The 25,691-nt window shown below is 44.2% G+C and overlaps 1 protein-coding gene and 1 pseudogene across 3 annotated transcripts in view; one reads left to right on the top strand and one right to left on the bottom strand.

Moving 5' to 3' along the window:
* Nucleotides 1–25,691, top strand: part of CACUL1 (CDK2 associated cullin domain 1) — an 83,881-nt gene that overhangs the window by 39,517 nt on the left and 18,673 nt on the right. For 2 of the 3 annotated variants that reach the window (XM_062215285.1, XM_062215283.1), the window contains exons 4-5: nt 14,296–14,391; nt 20,435–20,537. In XM_062215285.1, the coding sequence (XP_062071269.1) occupies nt 14,296–14,391; nt 20,435–20,537 (199 nt within the window). The remainder of the gene's footprint in view (nt 1–14,295; nt 14,392–20,434; nt 20,538–25,691) is intronic. The other variant, XM_062215286.1, reaches the window with a different exon arrangement.
* LOC133776275 (small ribosomal subunit protein uS5-like) lies at nt 77–8,674 on the bottom strand (annotated as a pseudogene).

Consider the following 25,691-nt stretch of genomic DNA (forward strand, 5'->3'; position numbering starts at 1 on the left):
TGAGGCCTCGATGGGCCCTGTACTTCCCCGCGTTTCCCTTGCCTTGCCTCAATGCTGCAGATGGTAGGGGCTCACTTTACTGGGGTTCCTGAGTGGGGAGAACATGGAGCAGGACCTCAGCATAGGCATTGAATGTGAGCCAGAAAGAAAGCTTTACTATATTTTCCCCGACTTTTTAATTCATTTTTTTAAAGATTTTATTTTATTTATTTTATTTTTTTTGCCAGGCAGAGTTAGACAGAAAGAGAGTTATAGACAGTGAGAGAGAGACAGAGAGAGAGGTCTTCCTTCTGTTGGTTCACTCCCCTAATGGCTGCTACAGCCAGCGCTGCACCAATCCGAAGCCAGGAGCTGGGTGCTTCCTCCCAGTCTCCCATGCGGGTGCAGGGCCCAAGCACTTGGGTCATCCTCCACTGCCTTCCTGGGCCACAGCAGAGAGCTGGACTGGAAGAGGAGCAACCAGGACAGAATCTGGTGCCCCAACCGGGACTAGAACCCGGGGTGCCAGCTGCAGGTGGAAGATGAGCCAAGTAAGCCACGGCGCCGGCCCTGTTTAATTCATTTTTAAAATTCATTTTTATTGAGGTAAGATTCACATACACCCTTTTGTAATTAGTAAAATGTATTTATGTGAGAGTCAGGGGGACAGACTGAAGGTCTGTCTGCTAGCTGACTTGCACACGTGGCAGCTGGGCTGGGCAGATGTGGAGCTGGACTCAATCCAGATCTCCCACGTAGCTGGCAGTGATCCAGTTTCTCAGGCTGCCCCCGGGGCCTGCATTAGCAGGAAGCTGGAGTCCGGAGCTGGGCATCGAACCCAGGTACCCTGATGTGGGACATGGACGTCTTAACTAGAATTAACTGCTGAGCTAAACGCTTGCTCCTACTCACCCTCTTAAATGTGCAGTTCAGTGGCTTCTTAGTGTAGTCATGGGCTGTGCAGCCATCATCACTACCTGCAGAACATTTTTTTTTTCTTTGATGAACAGAAAGCAATCACTTTAATAGCATAGCAACACTTGAGGAGGAGGAGCCACAGATGTAACACACATTGGTCTTCCATTTGCACAATTCTGCTGAGGTTGCGGGGGAGGGCCACTCCCTGGACAATTTACAGACAGACTTTTTCACACTGAGAACTTAATACAGACTTCAAATGTCAAAAGTCGGAGACAATGAGTTACAATGTGATTGTTTTCTTATTCAGCCTCCTCTGATTAAGGTCAGGAGGCTGCTTCCTGTCGGGCTGAGGGGGGCGCTGGCTGCCCTAGGACGGGTGCTCATACTCCTCGGCACTGTGCCGGCCAATATCCATCCAGCCCATATAGTCCCGGTCACTTATCCTGTGGCTGGGGTCCAGGCTCCCTGTAGAACATCTTAGTTCTGAAAAGGAACCCAGGTTCATTAGCTGTCACTTCCTATTCTCTCCCATCACACCCCATCAACCGCTAATGTACTTTGTGGATTTACCTTTTCTGGACATCTAATACAAATGGCATAACACAGTTTTGTATCTGTCTTAATTGACTTGCATAATGGTTTCAACGGTTCATTCAAGTTACAGCATCATTAATACTCAATTCTTTCTTAATAGCTGGATAGTAATCTGCTGGATGGATATAGCATGTTTTGTTTATCCAAGTTGTATTTTCTTTAAAAGATTTATTTTATTTATTTGAAAGAGTTACAGAGAGAGGTAGAGACAGAGAGAGAAAGGTCTTCCATCCGCTGGTTCACTCCCCAGATGGCCACAAGGGCTGGAGCTGCGCTGATCTGAAGCTAGGAACCAGGAGCTTCTTCCGGGTGTCCCACGTGGGTGCAGGGGCCCAAGGATTTGGGCCATCTTGTACTGCTTTCCCAGGCCATAGCAGAGAGCTGGATCAGAAGTGGAACAGCCAGGACTAGAACTGGTGCCCATATGAGATGCTGGTGCTTCAGGCCAGGGCTTTAACCTGCTGCACCAGAGCACTGACTCCTAAGTTGTGTTATTTTAATTCACTGATAATTTTTTTCTTTTTTAACTAATACATTAAGCATTTGAATTGACATTTAGAGTATTCTGTTTTGCCCACCACAATGCGGAGAACTGAACTGAAGGCATATAAAATCCTTTACTCTTAATACTGTCTTCAATGACATTGCCACATCTTGATTTTTTTTGTGTGTATGACTGAATCTTTTCTACTAAGGAACAATTCAGTGAGGCATTTTCTCCCTGATAAAATTTATTGGATATGTTAATGTGCTTTATTAAGAATGTAGTTTCACTTTTACCAAATAAAAATATTCTATTTTGATATGGTAGCTTTATAGTTCAGTAACACATTGATAGGTGAGTTCCTTCCAGAAACACTGTTGAAGCAGACATTTGGTTGCAAATCAGGATAGTGACATTCCAGTGAGAGGAACAAGCCTCAGTGATGCTCAGCTGAGTTCAGCTCTCCAGGAAGAAGGACCATAGAGACACAGGAGGAGAGGAAGATGTTGTGGATTTTATTTTCAAACAGAACTGAAATTATTGGGGTTGGCGCTGTGGTTCAACAGGTTAACGCCCTGGCCTGAAGCGCCAGCATCCCATAGGGGTGCCAGTTCGAGACCCGGCTGCTCCACTTCTGATCCAGTTCTCTGCTATGGCCTGGGAAAGCATTAGAGTATGGCCCAAGTCCTTTGGCCCCTGTACCTGTGTGGGAGACCTGGAAGAAGCTCCTGGCTTCTGGCTTCAGATCAGCACAGGTCCAGCCGTTATGGCCAATTGGAATTTGAACCATCAGATGGGAGACTTCTCTCTCTCTCTGCCTCTCCTCTCTCTGTGTAACTCTGACTTTCAAATAAAGAAATAAACCTTTAAAAAAAAAAAAAAGAACTGAATTTATAATAGTTTGAGTATTTGTCAACTATTTTTAATTTAAAAGATTTGAATTATATTTAAACTATTCCTTTTAATAAAATTTAATTTTGGTAACTTATGCTAAATATATCTCGGTTTTAAGCTGAATCTATCACTTGTCTCTCAAACTAATTAATAATGGAAGTTATTGGAGACTGAATCATAATCAATCATAGTTAGCTCTGATTCTGTCTTCACAGACAACAGATAACATTTTTAAAAATTACCCATAAAGTGAGCCGGAGTCCTGGTGTTTAAGACCAGGGCAGGGATTGCTTTGCTATTTGTTTTATGACCAGTGGGTGGCAGCATAACTCAACTGGTTATTTGAAATTTTATGTGTTTTGTATTAAAGGCTCTTAACTTTATCTGTTGAATTACAAAGTGTGTTTTAAAAAAACTTCCCTCCTCCAAATATGCTGTTTACTCCTTGATATAATAAAAAGGATTTTAGATAATGACAGAATTCCATGATCTTTTCTTCAGAGAGTTTAAATAAAAATCACTGCTAATTGGTCAATAGCTCTTCATATGTGTATTTTACTGAACGTTTCTCTGAGAAATTATTTGGAGATTTATTTATTTATTTGAAAGTCAGAGTTAGAGAGAGGAAGGGAGAGAGATCCTCTATCTGCTTGTTACTCCTCAGATGGTTGCAATGGCTTGGGCTGGGCCAGGCGGAAGCCAGGAGCTTCATCTGTGTCTCCCACAAGGGTGGCAGGGCCCGAGCACTGGGGCCAACTTCTACTGCCTTCCCAGGCCATTAGCAGGGAGGTGGATTGGAAGTGAAGCAACTAGCATATGAGCTGGTGCCCATTTGGGATGCCAGCATCGCAGGAGGAAACCTCACCTGCTATACCCTAGCGGCAGCCTCTGGAGGTCTATGTTTTAATTGAAACTGAACTTAAAGCTCTTGTTCTTGGGAAAGTAGTTCTTATCTCGGAATTTGCCAGTGAGACATCCTAGCTTTCATTCTTTAGGCTCTCACTGAGACCATAATTTAGATAAAGTTTATTTATCAAATAAAGCAGAACTGTGTCTGCTCTTTATTTGCCTCATGGGGCTTAACATAACGTGAGGCCCCAAATAGAACTGCTTATAAGTTGGTAAAAAGCATACGCTTGCTTTATAGCAAATATTGCTAGAAGTGTCCACATGTTCTAGTAAAAACAGTGACCTGAACTTGGAAGCTAGAATCTGTCACGAGCAGGGGAGTAAAGTCACTTAATAATGGCTAGTTATCTGCATTTGTTTATTATCACAGTATGCAAAGTACAGTTACTAATTGTATTCTTCTTAAGATACATTGTGTGCTTTGAAACATCTCTGTATTTCATTTGGACAAGGGGGAGGTGTCCTTTTAAGAAATAAGCAAATAGTGACCAGTTGTAGTGTTTACTGAGTTTTAAAAGATTCGCTGTTTAGAAAAATGAGCGTGCGTCCTGGCCTGTCTGGTTTTTGGATATTTGCTCCCTTCACTGCTCCTTGAATCTGTGTAATTGCTCAGTGTTCCCTGGCTTGTCAGGAGAAGCTGGGATTGGAGCCGAGGGGGTCTCATGGGTGTGTGGATAAAGGATTCCAGGATCACAGAGCTAGGCTGTGATTCAGTTTACTATTCAAGCCCCAGGAGTATTAAAAGATGAGAAAAGTTTCAGTTTTAGAAATAAATTGAGCAATTTTTTATATAATCTTAGTAGAAATTATATGATATATATATATTTGGAAGACAGGGAAACAGAGACACAAAGAGGCATCTCTCTTCCTCTGGATCACTCCTCAGATGCCCTCAACAGCTCGGAGGGACTGGATTAGACAAAAGCCAGGAGCCAGGAACTCTAGGTCCCTTATGTGGGTGACAGGGACCCAAGTACTTGGGTCATCATCTGTTACCTCCCAGGAACGTGCAGGAAGCTGCATCAGAAGGCCCAGGCTGCCAGGACTGAGCCAGGCACTCCTGTGTAGGATACCGTGTCTCAGAAGGTGCTTAAGCCACTGCACCATAACACCCAGCCCTGTGGAGGTATTGAGAGCTGGAATATGATACATGCCAGATAATCTATTATAAATTATAAGGATGGCTTTTGTCACTCTATCCCTCTGCTTTTTTTTTTTTTTTTTAAGATTTTACTTATTTATCATAGAGGTAGAATTATAGACAGTGAGAGGGAGAGACAGAGAGAAAGCTCTTGCATCCGCTGGTTCACTCCCCAAATGGCCACAACAGCCAGAGTTGAGCTGATCCGAAGCCAGGAGCCAGGAATTTCTTTTGGGTCTCTCCTGCAGGTGCAGGGGCCCAAGCCTTTAGGCCATCTTCTGCTTTCCCAGGCCACAGCAGAGAGCTGGTTTGGAAAAGCAGCAGCCGGGACTAGAACTGGCGGCCATATGGGATGCCAGCACTGCGGGTAGAGGATTAACCTACTATGCCAAAGCGCTGGTCCCTTTTTATTTTTTAAATTTTTAAAAAATCTTTTAAAAATCCCTTGAAATTCATTTATCTTCTATATAACTTATTATTTTTGGATATTATTTTGCTATGGAAATAATATCTGCACAGCAAGGAAGAGAATGGAATGTCAGATGTATTCTTCTTTTTGGGAAGAAATTCCATGTTTATGTAATATTGTTATCACCCTCAGGGATCATGGGTTTGCTTCTGAGGCCTCAACAGAGGTCCGCAGTGTGGCTCCGCTCTGGAAGTCATGGGATAGGCTAGTGAGACTTAACCATGAAGGACACTACATGTGTCTGCTAAATCAGTCATGAAGAGGCAATTAATTGTAAAGATTTATTTATTTATTTGAAAGACAGGGTTACACAGAGAGAAGGAGAGACTGGGGTGTCTGGGGAGGGGGAGAGAAGGAGAGGTGTTCCATCCATTGGTTTACTCCTCAATTGGCTGCAATGGCCAGAGCTGCGCCATTCCGAAGCCAGGAGCCAGGAGCTGAAGAGGCAAATTTTTTAAAAAGAGAATTATTTCTTGTATTTAGAAAACAGCATTAAGGATCCTTGAGATTAAGTCCAGGTCCATTTGGTGTAATACAGGAATAAATGCCAAAAGATCATGAAGAAACTATTTGAAAAAATTGAGCATTCCATTTGACTCTTTGGTCTGCTGAAATTCCCCATCTTTTTTGTTCATATTGTCTACTTTTTCTGTTAGGTCATTATAAATATTAAGCAGAGTTATTTTAAAATCTGTAAGACAGTTTCATCATGTGGGCCACTTTTGCATCAGGACATGTTGAATATTTATCTTTTTAAAAAATTTATTTATTTTCACCTTACTTGAAAGTCAGTGAGATAGCTTCCATCTGCTGGTTTACTCCCTGAAAGTCTACAGCAGCTGGGGCTTAGCCAGGCAGAAACCAGAAGCCTGGAACTACCATGTGAGTAACAAGGCCCTCAGTACTTGACCCTCCTCTGCTGCTTCCTAGGTGCACTCGAGCAGGGAGCTGGGACTTCAAGCAGGCGCTCTGATGTGGGAGATGGCTGTCCCAGGCGGTGTCTTAACTTCTGTCCAAGCCAGAGGCCTGTCCCAGCTGTTTGATTCTTGACAGTGGGTTGTGCTTTCTTGCTTTCATGGGATTTCTTAGTTTTTGTCTGTGGGACGTTGTGTATAAAAAGTGGAGACTGACGTAAATATGAGTAATATTTATGCCTAGAAATGAATATATCTCTCTTCTGCAGGGCCATTAGTATGAGGAGTTGAGCTAGTCCTACAGCAGTTGAGTTGGTTGTGAGTTACTGTTGCATCGGGCTGATACTGTCAGTGCTGGGCTGCGTTGCTCTCTTCTTAATGCGATTGGGAACGTTCTTTTCAGTGCTTCTTCTCTGCCCTCAGCTCTTAGCAGGCCTTGTCTAGGTGGGAATTGTGGTGGGGGTCTTTCTTGGTGATGTCTCTCCATCAGCAGTGCACAGCCATTGTTACTTGCTTAGTGTGAGAGGCAGGGCAGGTTTTGTATGTGTATTTGAGGGGTTTCTCTCACTCTTGCCTTAGTCATAGGTATTGCCTGTGCCCTGAGCCTTGGGGTGGGGCATTCTCCCTATGCCAGTTACAGAGAATCTTTTCCTCCTCAGTTGGAGGTCTGTCCAGGAGTTAGCGACCTTTAAGGGGTAGATAATAAATATCTGCTTCCTGTGGTGAGCAGATGTTGCCTTGTCACTGAAAAAAGGAGGGGGATGCTTAATTCACTTTATGTGTTTGTGTGCATGTGTATGACTCTATATTGCAGCCAGTGTTTGTGTGTGTGTATGACTCTATGTTGTAGCCAGTGTTTGTGTGTGTGTGTGTGACTCTGTGTTGTAGCCAGTGTTTGTGTGTGTGTATGACTATATTGCAGCCAGTGTTTGTGTGTGTGTGTGCATGTGTATGACTCTATATTGCAGCCAGTGTTTGTGTGTGTGTGTATGACTATGTTGTAGCCAGTGTTTGTGTGTGTGTATAACTCTGTTGTACCCACAGTGTTTGTGTATGTGTGTATGACTCTATGTTGTAGCCACAGTGTTTGTGTGTGTGTATAACTCTGTTGTACCCACAGTGTTTGTGTATGTGTGTATGACTCTATGTTGTAGCCACAGTGTTTGTGTGTGTGTATAACTCTGTTGTACCCACAGTGTTTGTGTATGTGTGTATGACTCTATGTTGTAGCCACAGTGTTTGTGTGTGTGTGTACAACTTTATGTTGTACCCACAGTGTTTGTGTGTGTGTGTATAACTCTGTTGTAGCCACAATGTGTGTGTGTATAACTCTATATTGTAGACACAGTATTTGTGTGTGTGTATAACTCTATGTTGTAGCCACAGTGTTTGTGTGTATGTATAGCTCTGTTGTAGCCACAGTGTTTGTGTGTGTGTGTGTATAACTATGTTGTAGCCCCAGCGTGTGTGTGTGTATATATAACTCTGTTGTAGCCACAATGTGTGTGTATAACTCTGTTGTAGCCACAGTGTTTGTGTGTGTGTATAACTCTGTTGTAGCCACAGTGTGTGTGTGTGTGTGTGTGTGTATAACTCTTGTAGCCACAGCTGGAGCCTGGATCCTCTGCGCAGATACTCTGGTTTGAATCTTTACAAGATGGTCTGTGAATTCTGATGGGAAGACTTGGTAAACCCAGTCTCTTTCCAGAGGTCAGAGGTCAGGGGTCAGATAGCTGTTAAGTTTTGAAGATGGCATCAAAGATGGCCATGGCAAAGTTGCCTGGGATGGTAGTGTAGTCCCTGGCTGAAGTGAAGCAGTCATCAATGCCAGCCGTCAACAGCAGCTCTGAGCCTCTGGGTTCAGAGGCCTAGATGATACCAGTGCCTCTGGTCACCTTGTAAGGCGTGGCGTGAAGTTTACTGATCTTGTTCCCTCAGTAGCCTCTCGGCTTGGGCACAGTGAAGAACATGGCCAGGATGATGGCCCCTTGGATGGTGGTGGCTACCTCCTTGGAACATTTCACACTCAAGCCGACACGGCCATGGGAGTCCCCAATGGCAACAAATGCCTTAAACCTGGTCCGCCGGCCAGTGCATATCTGCTTTTGCACTGGCAGAATCTTCTAAAACCTCCTCTTTGAGGTAGGCCCCCAGGTAAAACCACTGATCTCAGAATCCTTGTTGGGAAGAGACAGCTCTCCTGCAAGGACTTGGTCTTCATGTCCTTGACCAAGTGACCCAGCTTGGTGGCAGGGAACCACTCCTTGGTCTTGGCCTTGGCTACAGTTGCTGTCCCGGTGCTGCTGCCAGAGCTTCTGCAGAAGGTGCCATGGCCTCCCACCTTTGGTCCTCTCGGCCTCCTTATGCATGGGTGTCATCTGCTGTTTGGTGTCTCTGGGAGAGGAGGCTGCCTTGTACCTCTGATGGGCCTTGGGAGTGAGCAAGTTTCCTGCCCTTGGCTCAGCGGTGGTATAGTTTTGCTTTGAATGGTGCAGAAACCTGGGCATGAGTAGATTCTCTGCCTTGCTAATAATAGCTGACCTTTTCGTGTCACAGAAGGGCTGGAGGATTACCTGCCCGTTTTTCAGCATTAGATAGATTTTGCCTTGGGTCAGAGAAGAGTCACTGGGGTGCAGGTAGGTTTCGTAGGCCTTCCCTGCGCAATGGCTTTTGCTTCGAGTTTGAGTAGGTTCCAGGCACACAGTCTTTGTGTTTTGAACTGGCAGCTAGTCGGCACGTTTTTACTCATGGTGGACCCAAGTGTAGTGTGCGTAGACTTGTTCAGGTACTTCTGCACCATCTGCATCCCTTGACACACCCAGCACGTCTGTGCCGTGGAGACAGGTGCTCTCAGGTCCCTGAGGCGTCTTCAGCCTTCTCTTTCCAACCCAGTGGAAGATTGTGGAAAAGAGTTGGAGCGTAGCTGGGCCTGCCCCTGGGTGGAAGCTTCCAAGAATCCTATACTGTTGGTCACACTTGGCGTTCAATGATTCATTACAGCTTCTCTTGTTTTCTTGCCTACTTTTTTTTTTTTTAATGTTTATTTGTTTGAAAGAGTGATAGAGGGAGGAAGAGACAGAGAGAGAGAGAGCTTTCGTCTGCTGATTCATTCCCCAAGTGGCCACAAGAGATGGGACGGCACCAGGCCAAAGCCAGAGACCAGGAGCTCCATCCTGGTCTCCCATGTGAGTGGCAGGGACCCAAGTACTTGGGCTATTTCTGATGCCTTCCCAGGTGCATTAGCAGGAAGCTGGACCAGAAGCACTTTGATGTGGGGTACTGGTATCAGAAGCTGTGGCTTCACTTGCTGTGCTGGCCCCTCTTTTTTTTTTTTTTTTTTTTTTTTTGACAGGCAGAGTGGATAGTGAGAGAGAGAGAGACAGAGAGAAAGGTCTTCCTTTTTGCCGTTGGTTCACCCTCCAATGGCCGCTGCAGCCGGCACATTGTGCTGATCCGAAGCCAGGAGCCAGGTGCTTCTCCTGGTCTCCCATGCGGGTGCAGGGCCCAAAGACTTGGGCCATCCTCCACTGCCTTCCCGGGCCATAGCAGAGAGCTGGCCAGGAAGAGGGGCAACCGGGATAGAATCCGGCACCCCAACCGGGACTAGAACCCGATGTGCCGGCGCCACAAAGCAGAGGATTAGACTGTTAAGCCACGGCACCGGCCACTGGCCCCTCTTAACCTGCTTTTTTTTTTTTTTTTTCATAGAAAGCTTTTATTTAATAAATATAAATTTCATAACTACAACTTTGGAGTATAGCGATTTTTCCCCTCATACTTGCCCTCCCCCCATTCCCGTCCCACCTCCTACTCCCTCCCCTTCCCATTCTTCATTAAGATTCATTTTTTATTATCTTTATATACAGAAGATCAACTCTATACTAAGTAAAGATTTCAACAGTTTGCACCCACACAGACACACAAAGTATAAAGTACTGTTTGAAGACTAGTTTTACCGTTAATTCTCATAGTACAACACATTAAGGATAGAGGTCCTACATGGGGAGCAAGTGCACAGTGACTCCTGTTGATTAACAATTGACACTCTTATTTATGATGTCAGTAATCACCCGAGGCTCTTGTCATGAGCTGCCAAGGCTCTGGAAGCCTCTTGAGTTCACCAACTCTGACCTTATTTAGACAGGGCCATAATCAAAGTGGAAGTTCTCTCTGCCCTCCAGAGAAAGGTACCTCCTTCTTTGATGGCCTGTTCTTTCCACTGGGATCTCACTTACAGAGATCTTTCATTTGGGTCATTTTTTGTCACAGTGTCTTGGCTTTCCATACCTGAAATGCTCTCATGGGCTTTTTAGCCAGATTCGAATGCCTTAAGGGCTGATTCTGAGGAGCTTTTATGGCCACCAATACCAAAGGTGACATAGTCAGTATAGCCTTTCTTTCCTTAGAGGGGCTGTTTACTCTTTGGAATTCATGTCTCTTGGACATTATAAATGTAAGGTAAACAGATGCCTGTGTGCTCAAAAAAACTGATTGTTTAGGCTAACCATAAAGGTGTAAATGTTATTCTCTTGAATATTTCTGCATTCTAAGCTGAGTGGAACTTCCCAGCTACATTTTAATGACTTTATAATCACTGAATTTTGTACTAGTTAAGAAGCTGTTGACTTTAGAAGAAAAGTTCACCTTTACCCTAACACTCAGGTGATGCATCATATATTTACTAATTTCAGTATAGTTTGGGCTAAGTTGTTTCTTGTGCAGTCAACACCTTCTGTTGTGTGTGTGGGTGCCGACTGCTCCGCTTTCTCCTGACTCCTGCAGACTCTGTTCTCAGGTGGACGTGAGGGCCAGCTGGGCCAGCTGTTCACGGGAGCCCCTGCAGTTCTCATTTATACCTCTGGGAAACGGCTGAGGCAGGGCCTTGGATTGTGGCGGAGATTCTGCAGTCACTGGCAGACCCCTCATGAGATCTGGAGAGCAGTGTTCTTTGAGGTCCCCTGGCCCGTAGAAGTGTCAGGTTGTTCCTGAAGCTGGAATCTATCTTTTGACCCGAGGAGCACAGTATATCTTATGTTTAAGCTGAGCCCCAGGGCTCATCGGGTTTAGAAATGACCGTGCAGTCCTGGGCAGCAAACGGCAGAGCAGAGCCTCAGTATCGGCGAGGAGAGACTGGTGGACAGTGACAGTCCAGACCCTTGTGGCGCTTACATTGTAGGAAGAAACTTGGCCTGGGAGAGATGTTGACACATAGTTGAACGATAAAAGCAGGTTACAGAATAATCTGTATTTGTCTAAAAACAGACAATGAATTTACAAGAATATGTGTTCTTTAAGTATGTTCTCTAAGCAGTTTATGGACTTCTGAGGGTTCCTGAAAATCCAAACTGATTTTCTGGTATTGTTAAGATGCTGTTTTCATGATGTTGACATTTTCTCTGGTGCTGCGGAAGCAGTGGGGGGTAAAACTGCTGATGCCTGAGCGTGAATCTTTACTTCCACACGCTTGTGGTGAACACATGAACACAAAAACAAAAGCCTTGCTTCACTTAAGATTGTCCCAGCCGAAGCAGTCAAAATGACTACTTATATTAAATTGGGACTTTGAGTATCCATTTAAAAATATTTTGTGTGGAGGGGGGGAAACTACATACCAAGGCACAGTGGCTATTTGGGAAGCACACTTTGTCTGGTTGAGTTTTCATCCAAAGTTCCCCGACTGACAAACTGATTTAGAGATTTGACATTGGCTCAAAAATGAGTGAAATAAGTCTGTCTCTTCAAGGAAAACAACTGATAGTATTTGTTGCTGATAAAATGTGAGCTTTGTAGTGGAAATTCAGATTTTGGAATATTTAGATCTACCACTATTGACACATACTTAAAGACTCTTCAGGGCCGGCGCCGCGGCTCACTAGGCTAATCCTCCGCCTTGCGGCGCCGGCACACCGGGTTCTAGTCCCGGTCGGGGCACCAGATTCTATCCCTGTTGCCCCTCTTCCAGGCCAGCTCTCTGCCGTGGCCCGGGAGTGCAGTGGAGGATGGCCCAAGTGCTTGGGCTCTGCACCCCATGGGAGACCAGGAGAAGCACCTGGCTCCTGCCTTCGGATCAGCGCGGTATGCCAGCCACAGCGCACCGGCCGCGGTGGCCATTGGAGGGTGAACCAATGGCAAAGGAAGACCTTTCTCTCTCTCTCTCTCTCTCTCACTGTCCACTCTGCCTGTCAAAAAAAAAAAAAAAAAAAAGACTCTTCAGATGAGCTAGTTCTGGGTCCATATAATGAAATGTGTCTTAAAAAATTATTGGAAAGAGAGCAAGATAGAGTGTGAGCTCTCTTCTGGTCACTCCTCTAATGCCTACAGTGGCTAGGCTAGACCAGGCCAAAGCCAGGAGCTGGGCATACTGTCTGGATCTCCCTTGTGGTTGGCAGGAACCCAAATACTTCAGCCATTATCAGTGCCTGCCTCTCAGGACCTGCACTGGTGGGAAGCTGGAGTTGGGAGCCAGAGCTAAGAATTGGAAGTAGGCAGTCCAGTGTGGGATGCTGGCACCGTAACTGCTAGGCCAAACACCAGCTCCTGATGTTTCTTCTTAATCCTGTAGGATCAGGGCCCCACCCTGTGACTCCACGTAGCCTTAATTACTTTCTTCTCAATACAGCAGAATGGGGGAGGGATGGATTTTAGGACATGCACTTTCAGTAGAAGACACAATAAAGCTGGAAGTGTTTTCTTTTGATGGCTTTATGACATGGGGTTTTGTAACAGTAAGTTAAATGTGAGACATGTATTGTACTGCTCTCCAAGCTGTGATATCTATGGACCATTTGGGCTGTTGCTTTCTAGCTAGTAATGTTTATGACTGGTTAGCTACAGGAGTGGTTTACAATCATGTTAACATAGAACTCAGAAGGTTACTGTGCCTAAGGTAATTATACAGATTCATTAGCCAGTCTAATAGCATGTTAAGCCTGTACCACTTTCTTGGATTCCCTTTGCCCCCATTCCAGGCATAATGTAGTTTGGTTCACATAAAAAGGGTTGATATCATTCAGTGATAACTTTTTTAAAAAAGATTATTTGTTTATTTGAATGTCAGGAGTTAGAGAGAGAGAGAGAGAGAGCGCTTCCATCTGCTGGTTCTCTCCCCAAATGGCTGCCACAGCCAGGGCTGGGCCAGGCCGAAGCCAGGAGCCTGGAACTCCATCGGAGTCTCCCAAGTGCTTGTAGGGACTCAAGCACTTGGACCATCTTCCGCTGCTTTTCTCAAGCCACCAGCAAGGATTTGGATCAGAAATGGAGCAGCTGGGACATGAACTGACACCCATATGGGATGCCAGTGTTGCAGGAGGCGGCTTTACCTGCTATGCCACTATGCCGTTCTCCAGTGATAATTTTTTAATCACATCATTTGTCTTACATTTTGAACGCAGCTGGCTGGCACCACGGCTCACTTAGCTAATCCTCGCCTGCGGCACCAGCATCCCATGTGGGTGCTGGGTTCTAGTCCCGGTGGCTCCTCTTCCAGTCCAGCTCTCTGCTGTGGCCTGGGAAGGCAGTGGAGGATGGCCCAGGTGCTTGGGCCCTGCACCCTCATGGGAGACCAGGAGGAAGCACCTGGCTCCTGGCTTCGGATTGGCACAGCATGCCAGCTGCAGCGCGCCAGCTGTAGTGGCCACTTGGGGGGTGAACCAACGGAAAAGGAAGACCTTTCTCTCTGTCTCTCTCTCTAACTCTGCCTGTCAAAAAAGAATAAAAAATAACATTTTGAATGCACCTTTTTACTCATGAAGAGAGCAAGCCTGTAAGGTTACATAGTTTTCAACAGTAACTAAACTAAACCTCAGTTTTATGTAGCAGATTTTTATAACAAAGTTGTCTTAACAAAGCTTCTGGGTATAAGTGTCCTTTTCTTTCTTGTGACTCTCCTGTGGACTTTGGATTCCTTCTCAGTCTGCTTGCATTGTGGGTTGGGGTGGAAGGGCTTCTGCTTGGTTTCCGGGAGTGATCACACTTATGTTCTTTCTCACAGGCCAGCCCTCCAGATCTGTATATTGAAAGATTTAATATAGCGCTTGGACAGTACATGGGAGCATTGCAGAGCATTGTGCCTCTTTTCATATACATGGTAAGGCAGAGGGGTTCCCTCCTTCCTAATCCCTGGGGAGTGTGGGTCTGGGCACACACGCGTGCAGAGTTGAGCACGTTCTGTTTTTCTTTTACTGTGTTTTGTGTGATTTCCGTTCTTTGAGGTGGAAATTATTATTCCCTAAGTAAAAATTGCTGAATAGACAAGTAACAATCACCCAATGAATTTCTGTCATGTGGCTGGCACTTTCTTTGGTCCTGGGAAAACAAAGATATCTAAGATCTCTTGTCATCAGAAAATGGAATATCTAAAAATAGCATGTGATAAATGCAAGTAAGTCATTCCACGAAAAGTGGAGCTTGCATTGTAGTGCTGTCTCCTCCTTAGTCCACCTTTAAATGGCATTGCAGTAGGCAGTTTGGGTAGGTGGGTTAGTAATAATAAGTCTACATTGTCTTGACTTGGATTCTAAGTAAAAAATCGAATAATTTGTACAAAAGTAGGTAAATACTACAGGAAAGTGATTCACACTTTCCTGTATTGCCAGTGTTGCTTTCTTAAACTTTATGCTAATGTCCTGGGGTTCTTATTATCTAAGAATCAATGAACTTCAGACTTCTTCCATGTAGCAAAATCCCTAAGGGATTTTAGATTGTGAAAGGAAGCTTGGCTCCAACTTGCTATATAGATCAAGAATGTGACTTTGCCTTCTAGTTATTCGTGAAAATTTGTTATGTAAATTATTTTATTGTCCAGAAGATAAAAATTCTTTGTAATTTGTCACTGCATTGTTGGGAAAGTGTATTACTTAAAGGAAATGTTTGAATTCCCAAACTATGAAGAGCATAATCAGCAAAATGTCCTTTGTAGTCACAGAAACCAAAGAGAAGTTTTTTGAGTATTGTCAAAATTAGTATTTTTTTAAAGTTTTTTTTTCTTATTTAGTAAATATAAATTTCCAAAGTACAGTTTATGGATTACATTGGCTCCCCCCCCCCCAATAATTTCTCTCCCACTCTCACCCCTCCTATCTCCCACTTCCTCTCCCATTCCATTCACATCAAGATTCATTTTCAATTATCTTTATATCCAGAAGATCGATTCAGTACATATTAAGTAAAGATTTTATTAGTTTGCACCCACACAGAAACACAAAGTGTAAAAATACTGTTTCAGTACTAGTTATAGCATTACTTCACATTGGACAACCCATTAAGGACAGATCCCACATGAGACGTAAGTACACAGTGACTCCTGTTGTTGACTTAACAATTTGACACTCCTGTTTATGGCGTCAGTAATCTCCCTAGGCTCTAGTCATGAGTTGCCAAGGCTATGGAAGCCTTTTGGGTTCTCCGACTTCAATCTTATTCCGACAGGGTCATAGTCAAAGTGGAAGTTCTCTCCTCCCTTCAGAGAAAGGTACCTCCTTCGTTGATGGCCCTGTTCTTTCCACTGGGATCTCACTTGCAGAGATCTTTCATTTAGGTCTTCTTTTTTTTTTTTTTTTTTCCCAGAGTGTCTTGGCTTTCCATGCCTATAATACTCTCATGGGCTCTTCAGCCAGATCCAAATGCCTTAAAGGCTGATTCTGAGGCCAGAGTGCTATTTAGGACATCTGCCATTCTATGAGTCTGCTGTGTCTCCCACTTCCCATGTTGGATTGTTCTCTCCTTTTCTGATTTTATCAGTTAGTATTAGCAGACATTAGTCTTGTTTGTGTGATCCCTTTGACTCTTAGACCTATCAGTGTGATCATTTGTGAACTGAAGTTGATCACTTGGACTAGTGAGATGGCATTGGTACATGCCACCTTGATGGGATTGTATTGGAATCCCCTGGCACGTTTCTAACTCCACTTGAAAATATGGAGAAGACCAGGATGCGTTTTGAAGCTAGTAAACTCAACGAAAGTGTAATGGTTTTTACAAAGGACCAGATGGAAGAGGAAATAGATGAAATTCACAGTAAATATCGTAAGAAACATCACAATGCATTTCAGCTTCTGGTGGATCAGGCCAAAAAAGGATACAAGAAAGCTGCTGGAATGGCAAAAAACCAAGTGAGCAGAAGAGAAGAGGAGTCCACAGGAATTCCATTGTCTGTGTGCATGGGTGGGGAAAATGATGAAATGAAGTTCTCCGCGATGACCCGGTAACAAAGCACTTCACTCATCAAAGCTGGGCTCCCCAGGGAGGTTGGCACCCGAGAGACCAGCTGATTCTTCTCGTTATTCTGATGTTCAGGAAGAGACTATTCTTTCATCAGAATCTGGGTCCTGCAATAGTTCCAGTTTAGACATCATCAGAGACCTGCTGGAAGAAGAGGAAGCCTGGGAGGCAGCACACAGAAATGATCCTCAGGACATGGAAATCAGTCCCAGACAGAATCGCCGCGCAAGAGCAGCTAGCAGCGCAGAGGTCGAGCAGAGAAATAAGCGTAATAGGAATTAGGCCTCCCTGACGGAACTCGCCTGTGCTGGTGCCGTATCAGGTCCCATGTTTATAAAAGCCCGAGGGAAGGTGTTGTATTCTAAATACTGCAGGTGACTGATTTTCAAAAAAAAAAAAGTTGATTTTTAAAAAAATCTCTTTTTGATTTATTTTGATTAAGAAAAAAATCTCAATTGTGAAAGTAGCTTTATAGTTGATATTTTTAGTTATTTAAAAATAAACTTTCACTAGATACTTACTTCCAAAATAGAAAAGAAATTCTTAGAAATGAAATAAGGCAGGCAGTTAATTTAATCTATTGCTATAAAATTATTTTTTAATAGGAAATTTTTATTTAATATAAATTTCATAGGTACAGCTTTAGGAATATAGCAATTCTTCCCCCCATACATGTCCTCTCACCCTGACTCCCGTCCCACCTCCTACTCCCTCCTCCATCCCATTCTTCATTAAGATTCATTTTTTATTATCTTTATATACAGAAGATCAACTCTATACTAAGTAAAGATTTCAACAGTTTGCATCCACACAGACACACAAAGTATAAAGAACTGTTTGAAGACAAGTTTTATTGTTAATTCTCATAGTACAACTCATTAAGGACAGAGGTCCTACATGGGGAGAAAGTGTACAGTGACTCCTGTTGATTTTTTTTTTTTTTTTAAGATTTATTTATTTATTTGAAAGTCAGAGTTACATGGAGAAAAGGAGAGGTAGAGAGAGAGAGGTCTTCCATCCGCTGGTTCACTCCCCAACTGGCTACAATGGCTGGAGCTGCGCCCATCCGAAGCCAGGAGCTTCCTCCAGGTCTCCCACAGGGGTGCAGGGGGTCAAGGACTTGGGCCATCTTCCACTGCTTTCCCAGGCCGCAGCAGAGAGCTGGATCGAAGTGGAGCAGCCGGGATGCAAACTGACACCCGTATGGGATGCCGGCACTGCAGGAGGCAGCTTTACCTGCTCTGCCACAGCACCGGGCCCCCCTGTTGCTGATTTAACAATTGACACTCTTATTTATGATATCAGTGATCACTTGAGGCTCTTGTCATGAGCTGCCAGGGCTATGGAATCCTCTTGAGTCCACAAACTCCATCAGTATTTAGACAGGGCCATAATTAAAGTGGAAGTTCTCTCCTCCCTTCAGAGAAAGGTACCTCCTTCTTTGATGGCCCCTTCTTTCCACTGGGATCTAACTCACAGAGATCCTTCATGTAGGTCATTTTTTTTGCCACAGTGTCTTGTCTTTCCATGCCTGAATTGCTTTCATGGGCTTTTTAGCCAGATCTGAATGCCTTAATTAAGGGCTGATTCTGAGGCCAGAGTGCTGTTTAGGGCATTTGTTATTCTCTGAGTCTGCTGTGTGGCCTGCTTCCCATGTTGGATCACTCTCTCCTTTTTAATTAATATTCTCTCCTTTTTAATAGATCACAGAAAATATACTGAGATATAAATGGGAACAGATATCCAACATCGTAAATAAAAAAGTGTAGTTAGTGAAATTGGAAAAGATTGATAATTACTTCTATGGACTCTGTAAAGGGAAACACACCTCACACTTTCGGTGATAAAACCTTTGGGAGACTGTCTGGCATTGTTTCAAGTTTAAAATGCACAAGCTGAATGGAATGTCTTTAGGAATCCATCATATAAATAAATACAAGTATATGCAAATAATATGCATATGTATAAAAGATTTACGCACTGGTTTTTGAATAGAACATTGGAAAAATCTGTATTACCAGGGTGTTTGGAGGACTATTAAATAATTAATGGAAAGGGCCGGTGCTGTGGTGCAGTGGGTTAACACCCTGGCCTGAAGCACCGGCATCCCATATGGGCGCCGGTTCGAGTCCCGGCTGCTCCACTCCCGATCCAGCTCTCTGCTATGGCCTGGGAAAGCAGTACAAGATGGCCCAAGTCCTTGGGCCCCTCCCTGCACTCACGTGGGAGACCTGGAAGAAGCTCCTGGCTCCTGGCTTCAGATCGCCTCAGCTCCAGCCGTTGTGGCCATCTGGGGAGTGAACCAGTGGATGGAAGACCTCTCTCTCCCTCTCTCTCCCTCTCTCTCCCTCTCTCTCCCTCTCTCTCCCCCTCTCTCTCTCTCTCTCTCTCTCTCTGCTTCTCCTCTCTCTGTGTAACTCTGACTTCCAAATAAATAAATAAATCTTTAAAAAAATTAATGGAAGATAGAGTAGAAAAACATACAGTTAAATATAATGGCGTGCCTCCATGTTCTTTTAGAGAAAGATCTTCTAAGATGTAATACTGGGTGAAAAAGCAAGTTACAGAGCTTGTGTAGTCAGTAGTTCAGGAGCCAGTGTGTTTGGGAGGCGGGCAGTGGAGAAGTATAGCACGTATGCAGGGTACATACTAGAAATAACATACAGTAGTGTTCCCAGGGGACATGGGACCTCTCCACAGTGGGAGACTCTTTTTGTTGTGCATCCTTTTGCTTGCTTTTATTTTTAACCACGTGAATCTTACTTTCATAGTTTTTTAAAGAAAAGTGTTCAGAATGAAGAGCAAATCAGTGAACAGCTTGCTCACATTCCTTCTGCGTTTTCCACTCTTACACGTTAACAGTGAAGACGTGAAGAAATCCGAGCCCTTTTGATTTGCTAGTCACGCCAGGCAGAATGCCCACAGCCACACGAAACAGGGAACGTAGCTCTGAGTGCTTTGAGAGTAAGGAAAAGGTTCGTCTGCTGTAATAAGACTGCAGGCACCGGCAGTTTCCAGGCTCTGTGAATCCATGGTTCAGCAGTGATACCAAGGTCCCATGTGGTTTTTCTGTCCGCAGGGTTCTCCTTACTGTCCACAACATGTTTCATTAGGATGACAAGCCTAGGTTTCTCTCAGTCTGATTGGGCTACCTTGTTTGTGTGTGTCTGTGAACCAGAGATGGTCCCTACAGGGTACCCCCGGTGCATGTGTACATACATGGGAGCCAACACCACTGACAAGGTCACTGATACATGGGGGATGCCTTTCATTAGTGTTTACAGATATTGTCTTTAGATGATGAGACAGTTATTTTTAAATAATTACTTATTGATAAGGCAGAAAGACAGGGAGAGACAGAGAGAAATTGTCCATCTGCTGTTTATTCCCTAAATGGCTATAATAGCCAGGTCTGGGCCGGACCAAAGCCAGGAGCCAAGAACTCCATCTGGGTCTCCCATATGACTGTCAGGGGCCAAAGTATTTGAATCATCTTCTGCTGTCTTCCCAGGCGAATTAACAGGAAGCTAGATGTGAAGTGGAGCAGCTAGCACTCCTGGCACTCTGATTTGGTATGCCAGTGCCATAGGCAGCAGTCCTGTGATAACAATATTTTGCAAAGGTGTGTCCATAGTCTGGTTCCATCATGTATATATAGTCCTATCTGGTAATGTTGGATATCTTCCAGTGTTCTTTTGAAGGTCTGTAGTAAATAGCATTTTATCTTTTTATGCTTTCAACTCCATGCACGATATGTAACTCAGAGTGGCAAGATTTCTGTTGTTTGATATTGGGGTTTTGTGTCTTATATATTACCTTTATACATTGTTTTCTAAAATAATATTTACTGCTTCAGTTTGTTAGACTAAATATCTTCCCAACTGATACATGGAAAAAAAATTTTTTTTCAGAATAAATTTTACATCGAAACCAAGCTTAACAGAGACCTAAAGGATGACCTTGTGAAGCTGTTCACGGAGCACGTTGCAGAAAAGCACATTTGCAGCCTGATGCGTAAGTGACCAACGTGCTTTGGGCTGTGGTGACACTGACAGTGGTTTTCTTCTGAGAGCATTGTCACATGAGCCCTGATGTTGCTATCCTCTGTTTGGAAGTAGTAAACCCACTCTATACTGTAGGGAAAAACAGTGAGGAATTGTAAATATGACTTGAAGGCTCCCAGTGAGCTAGGAGCAGCATAGCCAGGTTATTGGACAGGGCATTTGTGTCTGGCCTCATGCTTGTCCCCTGCTCCCGGCCCTGCCCACTTGGGAGGTTTGCTTTTAACTCTGTTGGCCAGTTACTCTAGAAGAACACAGTGTTCTATCTTTGAAGTGGAAGTACAGACTTCTCTCTTAGTTTCACTCATTACTGCAGAAATCATTTTCTACTCTGGCTCTGTCATTTACAAACTATGTATTTTAGACAAGCTTTCTGGCCTCTTGTAGATCTGCATGGGTTCTTCTGTGATTTAGATTTATAAAATATGTAACATAGCTGCTTAGATAAATATAAAGTAAGCAGATGGAAGTACCAGGCTCAGTTAGTTTCTCCTTTCTCCCCATTCCCAGCTCCCATGCCCCTCCTGGTAGATGGAATTTCATCCTCTTTTCCTAAAGGAATATGCCTCTCCGAGTGGCGTTTAGGACACCCCTGTAACCTAGAGTTTTAGTGTCCTTTAAAAGCTCATAGTTGATGCAGTGTGTCATCAAGTCAGTTTTTAGGAATTTAGCATATATTTGGATTTTTAGTCTGCTGGGATTTTTTTGTTTGCTTTTGTTTTGCTTTCTTACTAGCCTGGATTAGTTTCTACCACTTGAACTTTTGCCAGGATTAACAAAAGAGTTGTTCTAAGCTTGACCACAAACTGTTTTCATTTTAAATGAAGAAGAGGAATTGTTCAATATTGATTCAGTTTATTTTAGAAGGGAAGAGTTTTCAAATAATAGTGTAGATAAAAAGAATATATGTTTTATTAATATGTTTCCAAAAGATTCCAGAATTAGAACAGAGGCCTAGGATCTTGGGACTATTACATGGTTTTCATTTCTGTTATGCTGTATTCTGGCTATTGATTTAACCATTTAAGTATGTCCTCTGATGTTAACATCGTCTTTTTGCTTTCATTGTGAAATAGAGCACAGCCATTTTGAAGTCATCTTTGTTTAATGTCTTGACCAGCATCAGATGGAAAGGCTATTTACTTTGTAAATATGTTTATACTTGTCAGTTATTTGGAAATCAAGTTTATTGGACATTTATAGGGCATATTCAAAAGACAACATAGGAACCCAGATCTGATGAGAAAAAACATAAATTCTTTGTTTTTTTTTTAATTGTATACTCTGTGACTGTCAATAAAATTTACACTTAAAAGTAGATACAAAGGCCAGTGCTGTGGCTTAATGGGCTAAGCCTCTGTAGTGCCGGCATCCCATATGGGTGCCAGTTCGAGTCCCAGCTGCTCCACTTCTGATCCAGCTCTCTGCTTACGGCCTGGGAGAGCAGCAGAAGGTGGCCCAAGTGCTTGGGCCCTGCACACATGTAGGAGACCAGTAGGGAGCTCCTGGCTTCTGGCTTCGGATTGGCCTAGCTCTGGCCATTGCAGCCATTTGGGGAGTGAACCAGCAGAAGGAAGACCTCTCTCTCTCTTGCTCTCGCTCTCGCTCTCACTCTCACTCTCTCTCTCTCTCTCTGCCTCTGCCTCTGCCTCTGCCTCTTTAACTCTGCCTTTCAAATAAATAAATAAATCTTAAAAAAATGTAAAGATACTCCCCCCCCCCCCCCCCATTAAACTGCAACGGCCTTTTCTCAGGTGTCTGTTGAGCAGTCACTGAGCATTGTACTTAGAACAAGGAAAACAAAGTGACCCCAGCCTCACTGGCTTGGACTCTGTCTACCAGCAGAGTCTGTGGATGTTCACAGCTCTGTGATTGATCATCAAAAAGATCTTTTAAAACACACACACATACACACACACAGACGTTTTTTATTAACTGCTTAATTCTCTTCAGCCCCTATAAGATGAGCATAATCACTATCTCAGAATCTGAGGCAAAAGGAGGCTAAAATTAATTTAAGCCAGAATAACACAGCTATTAGGATTGGTGCCTTGTCTGTAGTTACACATTTTCCTATCTCTTGCCCCCTTACTCTAACAAAGCAAATAATAACACTCCGTCTCAGTGATTTTCTAAAATCTAATCAGTAATTTTCTTCTTTGGGCTTCAGAGCCATTTGGAAATGCTGCCATTCCTTTTATTATTGCTGTGTAACAGACCATCCAGAGGCATAATGGCTGCGAACAACGGGCTCTTATTTTGCTCTGCAATCTGGGGAGGTCTCCTGGGGCAGTGTGTCTCCTCTGCTCGCCATTGGCTGCTGTGGCCATGGCAGGGGCTGAAGCTTTTGCTGTGTCGCCGTCTCATGGCTGGTGAGTTGGTGCTGGCATTTGGTTCCTTTCATGTTTCTTCTACGAGCGAGTGCCCCAAGAAGCGGGCAGTGGAAACTGCCAGTTCCTTAGATGCTGGGTCCAGAAGCTGACGCAGTGTTACTGTTGCTGGGTTCTGTTGGACAGTCACAGCCCAGATTCCAGGGGAGAGGCTGGCCCCACCTCTCAGTGGGAGACCTGCTGCAAGAATTTCAGAATCCTGCCTCAGAACTAGAAGAACAGGGCAGAATGAAACGCTGTCTGCGGGTAACGAGTTGAAACTCAAGGGCCGGCGCCATGGCTCACTTGGTTAATCCTTCGCCTGCGGTGCTGGCATCCAGTATGGGCGCCGGGTTCTAGTCCCGGCTGCTCCTCTTCCACTCCAGCTCTCTGCTGTGGCCCAGGAGTGCAGTGGAGGATGCCCCAAGTGCTTGGGCCCTGCACCCGCATGGGAGACCAGGAAGAAGCACCTGACTCCTGGCTTCAGATCGGTGCAGCGCCAGCCGTTGCGGCCATTTGCAGGGTGAACCAACGGAAGGAAGACCTTTCTCTTTGTCTCTCTCTCACTGTCTATAACTCTGCCTGTCAAATAAATTAAAAAAAAAAATTGAAACTCAAATGCCCATATTGTCCATGAATAGCAGGCTTCACGAATGAAAAAGGTGTCTTGTCACTAGAGATAAAGCTGGTTTTCTGTCAGCTCCCGTGGTGTGATCTGTACATAAACACGTATCTTGTGTGTGTGTGTGTTTTTTTTGACAGGCAGAGTGGACAGTGAGAGAGAGAGACAGAGAGAAAGGTCTTCCTTTTTGCCGTTGGTTCACCCTCCAATGGCCGCCGCGGCTGGCACCCTGCAGCCGGCGCACCGCGCTGATCTGAAGGCAGGAGCCACGTGCTTCTCCTGGTCTCCCATGGGGTGCAGGGCCCAAGCACTTGGGCCATCCTCCACTGCCTTCCCGGGCCATAGCAGAGAGCTGGCCTGGAAGAGGGGCAACCGGGACAGAATCCGGCGCCCCGACCGGGACTAGAACCCGGTGTGCCGGCGCCGCAAGGTGGAGGATTAGCCTGTTGAGCCACGGCGCCGGCCAGAAAAATGTATCTTGTGAAAAAACTATGTATGGCTTTCAAAATCTTTTATACCAAAATAAACTCATCTTTTAATTCCATTTCTCCATGAACTTTTTTTTTTTTTTATTTAATTGAAAGAAAGACAAGGAGAGACAGAGATCATTCATCTGCTGGTTAACTCCCCAAATGCCTGCAATGCTGGAACTGACCAGGCCAAAGTCAGGAGCCCAGAACTCCATTCAGGTCTCCCACATGGGCAGCATGGGCCCAGGCACTTGGACTCTCCTCCACTGCTTTTCCAGACACATTAGCAGAGAGCTAGATGGGAAGCAGAGCAGCCAGGATTAGAAGTAGTGCTCCTATATAGGATGCTGGCATTGGAGTCAGGGGTTTAATGTGCTGCACCATAATGCTGGCCCATAACTGTTTTTTTATTTTTTAAAGATTTATTTTTACTTATTTGAAAGAGCAAGAGAGAGAGAGAGAAAGGGAAATGAGAGAGACTTTTCAGCCACTGATTCACTACCCAAATGGACAGCCACAGCCAGGGCTGTGCCAGGCTGAAGCCAGGGAGCCAGAAACTCCATCTGAGTCTCCCACTTGGGTGACAGGGGCCCAGGTACTTGGGCCATCATCTGTCTTCCAGGTTCATCAGCAGGAAGCTGGATCTGGAGTGGAACAACAGCCAGGACTTGAACCAGTGCTCTGATATGTAAGGTATCCATGTTGCAGTGAGTGGCTTAACCCACTGTGCCACAGCACAGGCCCTCCACAAACTTTTTTGAAGTGGCCTGGTATAGAAAAGTACCTAGCACTGCTAAATACTCAGTAAATGTTTTATTTTGCCTTTCAAGCTCGTCCCCCAAATTCCAACTTACTTTTCCTTAAAAGGCTGCAGGGGGCCACGGTGGTGGTAACCAGGAAATATTGAGTTTTAGATACGTTTTCCTGAAAGTTTACATGGAAAGATTTTAGTGAAATGTTACAAAACCTTCTCAACGCTAATCTTTTGTTATTGAATGTAATTACTTTTAATTAATTCATCCCAGATCAATCTGTCTACATTTTATGTGTATTTTTATCTTTGATGTTTATCATTTATTCATAGCTATTAATTTGACAGAGGTGATTACAGTTGTGGTAGAGGGTATTTGCAAATGTATATGCTTGACCACATGGTAAATGTGTGGTGGAACATGCAGAGTTAGTGGGAACCAGGCTAATGGAAGACCTCAGTGCCGGTCACAAAAGGGGGGATGGAGTAGTAAAGAGAGAGGTTGCATTTGTTTATGCTAACTTCAGACCCTGTCAGAGGAGACTTTCTGAACTTAGCATTTATAAGTTCAAGTTTTAAACATTGCAGTATAAATGCTTAACATATGCCCTCTTTAAAATTTATGTATATCATTCAAAATTGTAACATTCTACCAATGATAAGACTGGAAAGGTAAACTTGAACAGTGTACCTCGGAGGGTCTTCATCATGTGAGTCCAAATGTAGCTGACAGTCTTCTAAACTATAGACGTCCTTCTGGGCCGGCCACTTCAGGTGGCGTTTCCACTTTTAGAAAGGCATGGACAGAGGAAATTGGTTTTAATATTTTACAAGCCTGATTTAGAGTAAAATACCAAAGATTTGGGGGTTTTGTTTTGTTTTCTTAGTACGTTGC

This window comes from Lepus europaeus, chromosome 17 (genome assembly GCF_033115175.1).
Source record: "Lepus europaeus isolate LE1 chromosome 17, mLepTim1.pri, whole genome shotgun sequence".
In the NCBI taxonomy this organism is placed as follows: domain Eukaryota; kingdom Metazoa; phylum Chordata; class Mammalia; order Lagomorpha; family Leporidae; genus Lepus; species Lepus europaeus.